The sequence below is a fragment of the Bactrocera oleae genome, unplaced genomic scaffold (genome assembly GCF_042242935.1).
Source record: "Bactrocera oleae isolate idBacOlea1 unplaced genomic scaffold, idBacOlea1 ctg00000011.1, whole genome shotgun sequence".
Taxonomy (NCBI): Eukaryota; Metazoa; Arthropoda; class Insecta; order Diptera; family Tephritidae; genus Bactrocera; species Bactrocera oleae.
This window is the reverse complement of record NW_027212754.1, coordinates 230001-237500: the sequence shown is the minus strand read 5'-3', so window position 1 is coordinate 237500 and position 7500 is coordinate 230001. Positions and strand designations below refer to the sequence as shown.

At 42.9% G+C, this 7500-nt stretch overlaps 1 protein-coding gene, 1 non-coding gene and 1 pseudogene across 2 annotated transcripts in view; all 3 read right to left on the bottom strand.

The window, feature by feature from the left end:
- Positions 1-292: 292 nt before the first annotated feature.
- Positions 293-7500, bottom strand: part of LOC138858635 (protein qua-1-like) — a 40191-nt gene continuing 32983 nt past the window's right edge. The window contains exons 3-4 of the mRNA XM_070112824.1: positions 2328-2816; positions 293-307 (exon numbers count right to left, since the gene is read on the bottom strand). Coding sequence (XP_069968925.1) covers positions 293-307; positions 2328-2816 — 504 coding nt within the window. The remainder of the gene's footprint in view (positions 308-2327; positions 2817-7500) is intronic.
- Positions 3561-6337, bottom strand: LOC138858641 (large subunit ribosomal RNA; annotated as a pseudogene).
- On the bottom strand, positions 6840-7018 carry LOC138858658 (5.8S ribosomal RNA). The gene has a single exon (XR_011397699.1). It is a non-coding gene; the product is annotated as a 5.8S ribosomal RNA (ribosomal RNA).

Sequence of the window (7500 nt, the reverse complement as noted above, 5' to 3'; positions counted from 1 at the left end):
CAACTCTCCATCGTCTAATGGAGGGACAGGTACCTCTTGTGCTTGAGGTACCAGAACCTCCGCCCTAGGAAAGAACGCTCCTAACAAAGCCCCCGCACACTCTCTCCACGTTGATAACATAGTGTCACCAACGCGAAGAGAGGTGATATCCTCCCTCTTACGACCCCGGCAGATCCTATAGACCTGACCCCACGGGTCGTCCCTATTCTCCCCTACAAAATTCCTCCACTCCTGCTCTTTAATTTTAATCAACATATCCTTGTATTCCCTAATCGCACAACTAAATTCATGCCTAAGCTGGGACAGCCTGTCAGAATCGGACCGTCGAGCGCGTTGAAACTTTCGCCTCAATCGCCTGACAGTCCTCCTCTTCAAGGTTAACTCACGCGTCCACCACTTAATTTTCCTAACGATAAAACTTTCACACTTTCTAAGTACCCTATCATTAACCCCCCACACTACCTCATAAAGACGAGCAACCTGCTCATCAACCCCCAAATCCTCAAACGCTCTAAGCGGTATACCCAATACCGCTTCCCTGACAGATCGTCCATATTGGTTCCAGTCGATACCAGAGGTACGCCATCGCCGCAATGGACTCTCATACAGCGAGGGAGGGGATTTGGGAGTAACCATAATTTGGATCAAGTTATGATCACTCAATCCCCACCCTCCCTTAACCTCCCATCTAGCTACGAACGCCCTATCTGCTGCCTGATTCATAAGCGTCACGTCAATGTCACTCACGCCCCCAGGCCCATCAAACGTGTACCATTCACTCGGCTCATTCACAATGTGGAGGTTTTTAGCCACCACCCATTCACTTAATGCCTCGCCTCGACTGTGGCTTTGATATCCAGACGAATGCCGGGATACCTTACTAAACCACATCGAAGACGAGGCATTCGCATCCAGCCCTAGGATAAATGGGCTACTACTCGCAAGTAGTAGTAGCTTATCCATGTAGCCCAGGTAGGGCTCTAGGGGCTCGCTAAATTTGCAGTACAAACTAGCTACAATCAGCCTACCGAACTCCCCCTCTATCGCGACACATACACCCAGTTGTGAGGAATCCACAACTACACAATCGTAGTTGGGATCACTCACAACAATTGCAGCATTAGCCCCAAGGTCCGTGAAGACCTTGAAACTACCAGGAAGACCCCGAACCACACCATTGGTGGCGTAGGGCTCCTGGAGTAAGGCAATGCCGCACCTCCCCTCAGCCATACACCCCCCCAATTCACACATTACGGCATACGCCCCCTGGCAGTTTAACTGTATAATCCCCCCCATCAGTGTCTGGCGAGGGCGCGCTCAACAATGCCACAGTATATCGGGCAGACAGCGGACATCATAAGATGCCCAGCTGGTCTACCCTTGAATGCGCAGTTGCGGCAATGGAGTGCATTGACGCAACTGGCAGCTCTGTGGCCTTCCTGACCGCACCTCCGGCAGACATCTGATTTGGCCCTACACACAGCCACCCTATGGTCGAAACTCATACACCGGAAGCAGCCAGCAACGGGGCTATCCGGTCGCACCCGGAAGGAGAACCACTTTATGTAGCACCTACCAGCCTCCAAGAGGGCGGACATCATTTTGTCCGTACCCTCAAGGACGACATTGGTGCTACCATCAGGGGCCACCTTCCAGGGACGACTGACCATCCTCACATCTGACCTCTGGGACGCCGGGCTGAAATCCTGAAGGTTCAGCCGGAGTAGCTCTTCCATGAACTCATCATGGGAGATCTCCGTGTGAACCCCCTGGACTACAACCCGAGGACCCAACTTCCGGTTGACAGTCACGTCCAACCCCACCTCCCCGAATTTCGCGTTCATCGCAACTTTCTCCCTCTCTAAAACAGAGGGAGTGCGGATAACCGCCCCACCACCCTTAATTGGCCTAACCTCGTGGATCCTTACCCCCAGGGAAGGACCCACCTCCTTAACTACTTTTTTAATCACTTCCTCAGAGGAAGCTGCAGGCCCCTTACTCCTAACCACAACGGACCAGGTCTCAACAGGCTTCTGCGCCACCGGTGCAATCGCCTCCAGTACAGGTGCTGGGGGCGGAGGCATCGGTGCCGATGGAGCCGGCATTGACCTGCTCGGTGGCGAGGAGTGTCCTCCACAGCCTCCTCTAAGGGCGTCAACTTGACCACGAAGATGGGCATTCTCGGTTACTACCGTCATCAGAAGTGCCTCGTATTTCGAGGCAAGCTCCATCAGCCCCTTCACGGTCCCTATAGCGAAATTTTCGGCCCCAAAAACTACTTCGCTGAGCTCCGCCGAAATTTTCTTAATAGCCGCGACATGGCTAACCGCACCACCCCCGACAACAACACCCCCCTTAAGACCACCACGGTTGCTCGCGCCGCCCTTGCTCGCGCTTGTTTTGCTAGCGCCCGTTTTCTTCGCACACGTATCAACGCTCGCAACACCCACTTCGCCCTCGCCCGACTTTGCAGGGTGAACAGCCGCTTTTTCAGCGGTGTCACCGTTATCGCAACCGCTACAACTACCGCTCCCGCCCTCATCACCCCCCGTTTCTGCCGGCGACCCCAAACGCGCCTTCCGCCGTGGCGGGGACCTCACCGATGGCCTCACCGCCTCGTCTCCCGATGTGTCCACCGTTACCACCGATGGACCGGACTCCTCACTCCCAGCGAGGGATTTAACCCTCCTCCTCCGTGGTGGAGGCATTCTTGCCTTCGGACGCCCTTTGGTAGGTTGATCCGCCGAACTTACCACTGACGCAGATGGCACTAGTTCAACAGATGCCGAAAACAGCCGCTCGCCAAGTACGTGCAACTGAACGCGCTGGAGAAAGTATCTCTAGCGCAGACCCGCTCTATAGCAGCGACGACCCAAGCGGACGATTAATGCGTTCTCGCTAGGGTACAGCCCACAACTCCAGCCAAAAGGCCTGGACAGAGGTCACTCAAATTGACCGCCGGACGGATCAATGTCCCCGTAACGGCCGCGAGTCGACCGATGTGGCGCTGGACCGAACCGATCCGTGGGTTAAACGCACACTGCTACGACCGTTTGTCTGCACACGGTACACTCACTTCAGCACTGGACAGACGCTGGTACCTTTTGAGCAATCCTGCTCAGAACCTGCTGAAACTGGCCAACTGAACACCAGATGCCCAACACAACACTCCAAATAGGCGACTCTGCCGGCAAAGAATACCAACAATACGGCACTAAACTGGGGCTATGCAAAAAGTCCCCCACCAACAACAACGTGAACGACCACGTTGCGGTAGCACCTAAGGTACTGTACACAATATTAAAAAATATGTACTTACCGCTATTCCACCGAAAAATGCCCAAAAAACGCGCCAATTGTGCCCTTGCACGAAAAAACACACTCGCGGTCACGTACCCGAGCACTAACAACAAAACGCGAATACTCGCACAAAGCGAAATTCCGCAAGAAATTGTAGCAACAATTTCACACACTCGACAAGCAACGGTGCTTATGCTAACGCGTAAACAAATATCGCTCAAAAGAAAATACCGAAAAATCACCGAAAATTACTAATCACAACGATGCGCACGCACGTCTATTCGCGTCGGAATCCAAACAACGAATGAATGAGTAGATAGGGACAGAGGGAATCTCGTTAATCCATTCATGCGCGTCACTAATTAGATGACGAGGCATTTGGCTACCTTAAGAGAGTCATAGTTACTCCCGCCGTTTACCCGCGCTTACTTGAATTTCTTCACTTTGACATTCAGAGCACTGGGCAGAAATCACATTGTGTCAACACCCGTTAGGGCCATCACAATGCTTTGTTTTAATTAGACAGTCGGATTCCCCAAGTCCGTGCCAGTTCTGAATTGATTGTTAATTGATAATCGTTATAATTTAAAAAGTATCTATACAATAATAAATCCTTTAGAAATTTTAGCAAGAAAGTTCCACAATTGGCTACGTAACTACTATCCGGGGAACAAGAATCGAAATTCTCTATTTACCCAGAACGAGTACATAAACCATGGTATTGCTTCCCAATCAAGCCCGACTATCTCAATCTTCAGAGCCAATCCTTATCCCGAAGTTACGGATCTAATTTGCCGACTTCCCTTACCTACATTATTCTATCGACTAGAGACTCTTCACCTTGGAGACCAGCTGCGGATATTGGTACGGCCTGTTGAGAAGTTTGCGTAACCCCACCATAAATTTTCAAGGTCCGAGGAGAAAATATCGACACAACAGTAAATGTCATGCTCTTCTAGTCCATCTACCATATCTCTCTTCGAAAGACTTCCATGGTAGTACGACTATAAAACAGAAAAGAAAACTCTTCCGATACCTCTCGACGGCTTCTTTATGGTCGTTCCTGTTGCCAGGATGAGCACAAGGCCCATTTTTAATAACAAACGGATACTCAACAGGTTACGGAATTGGAACCGTATTCCCTTTCGTTCAAAATTATTCAAGTGTTTAATTACTATGGAATAAAAATTCATTCATTTCATTTCATTAAAACTTGAAAATTTTCGGCTTTCGCCTTGAACTTAGGACCGACTAACTCGTGATCAACCACTGTTCACACGAAACCCTTCTCCACTTCAGTCCTCCAAGGTCTCATTCGATTATTTGCTACTACCACCAAGATCTGTACCAATAGCGGCTCCATGCAGGCTTACGCCAAACACTTCTAAGCACACCATTGTACCCTCCTACTCACTAAAGTTTCAAAATTTATAATCCAACCGAAATTGTATTATAAATCATGTACTTTAGCGGTAATGTATAGGTATACAACTTAAGCGCCATCCATTTTAAGGGCTAGTTGCTTCGGCAGGTGAGTTGTTACACACTCCTTAGCGGATTACGACTTCCATGTCCACCGTCCTGCTGTTTTAAGCAACCAACGCCTTTCATGGTATCTGCATGAGTTGTTAATTTAGGCACCGTAACATTACGTTTGGTTCATCCCACAGCGCCAGTTCTGCTTACCAAAAGTGGCCCACTGGGCACATTATATCATAACCTCAACCTTCATATCAAGAAAGGTGAGGTTCTTACCCATTTAAAGTTTGAGAATAGGTTAAGGTCGTTTCGACCCTAAGGCCTCTAATCATTCGCTTTACCAGATAAGATTATTTTACATAATTTTTAAATGCACCAGCTATCCTGAGGGAAACTTCGGAGGGAACCAGCTACTAGATGGTTCGATTGGTCTTTCGCCCCTATACTCAATTCTGACAATCGATTTGCACGTCAGAACTGTTTCGGTCTTCCATCAGGGTTTCCCCTGACTTCAACCTGATCAAGTATAGTTCACCATCTTTCGGGTCACAGCATATATGCTCAAGGTACGCTCCAGTTAGAGGTATAAATAATAATAAATTATCATTATACATAACTATATGGAACGCCCCGGGATTGAATTAATAATGTAATACATTAAAAATTAATCCCATTATTAATACAGTTAAGTTAATTTCGCCATTAGGTTTAATATAACCCAATGACTTGCACATATGTTAGACTCCTTGGTCCGTGTTTCAAGACGGGTCCCGAAGGTATCCTGAATCTTTCGCATTGTTAATCATATAAATGCATACAATTAATATTAAAATCAATGATAATAATATTATTGTAAAATTCAAAAGAATTTTAGCATTATATATAATAAAATCTATCAACACTTTATCAAATCATCAGTAATTATTCTATGTTAATAAGCTAAAAGCAAATTAATTTGAATAAACTTAAAAACCAATGATCTTTTGATAAATATTTTATTATGTTAATAGATTACAATGTCCTTATATGAAAAAAATGCACACTATTACTATAATATTTAAAATTAAATACTACAGTTATAATGATGAATTTTTCATAATGGATATTCAGGTTCATCGGGCTTAACCTCTAAGCAGTTTCACGTACTATTTAACTCTCTATTCAGAGTTCTTTTCAACTTTCCCTCACGGTACTTGTTTACTATCGGTCTCATGGTTATATTTAGTTTTAGATGGAGTTTACCACCCACTTAGTGCTGCACTATCAAGCAACACGACTCTTTGGAAATATCTTTCTAGTAATCATTAACGTTATACGGGCCTGGCACCCTCTATGGGTAAATGGCCTCATTTAAGAAGGACTTAAATCGTTAATTTCTCATACTAGATATTAAGATATTCCATACACTGCATCTCACATTTGCCATATAGACAAAGTGACTTAGTGCTGAACTATTTTCTTTTCGCTCGCCGCTACTAAGAAAATCCTTGTTAGTTTCTTTTCCTCCCCTCATTAATATGCTTAAATTCAGGGGGTAGTCCCATATGAGTTGAGGTTGTATAAAATATATTTTAGATTGATTTGTTTATTTTTATTTAATTTTTTTGCTATTTGCTATTTTAAAGAAATATATTTTTATATCTTGATTACTCAATATTATTCAATCTTTTCATCCCTTTTTAAAATTCATAATATAATAATTAATAAAATTAACAACATTATTCCTCCACATATCATATATTTTTTTTTATTATAAATTTTTCTCAATACAATAGAGTGAATTAATTCTAGAATAAAAATTTATTTTATGCTAGACATTCCTCTTATGTATTATTTAATATAATTTAAATAATGTTGAAAATTTTTTCTTTTATGGGAATACTAAGATTCTCATTTATCATAAATTTTCGTTCAAATATGAGGTATTCAAGAATATATTTTCTATATTTCTTTTTATGCTATTAATATTATGGATTGAAAAATACAATCCAATAATATGCCATATGCTTAAATTCTATTAATTGACTAAAAGAATAAGCAACTAATTTAGCATAGTCTTACAACCCTCAACCATATGTAGTCCAAGCAGCACTTTAAAATTAATTAAAGTACATAACAGCATGGACCGCAATATGCGTTCAAAATGTCGATGTTCATGTGTCCTGCAGTTCACACGATGACGCACAGTTTGCTACGTTCTTCATCGACCCATGAGCCGAGTGATCCACCGCTTAGAGTGATAATTTTTTTGTATTTTTTTAATTCAAAGTCAAAGAATTTTAATTTATTGAAAGTATTAATAATTAATCAATAATAAATTTTTAATACATAAGTTTAAAACATCTTTCAATAAATTGTAATTTTAAACCCAAACATTTGCAGCTGCGCATGTCTTAGGTCAACAAAAACAGTAATACCTTTTATATATTATTTTCTTCTCTATTTGTGCGTTTTCTTTTTTTAAATTTTTCAACATGTTTTTAATCACAAATAGAAAATACCATAAAAAAAAGGTATTACACACGTTAATGTGAACAAGTTAACTTATCATTTATAATATTTTATATAAATATCACAATTAAATATTATTTTCTATATAAATAATAAGTACAGCTATATGTTTAAAGGTTTTTTTATTGCGTTCAAATACAATGTATGCGAAGTTCACAATATAATATATATTGTCATAATGCATTACAAGGAGTTAAAAAAAAAAAAAAA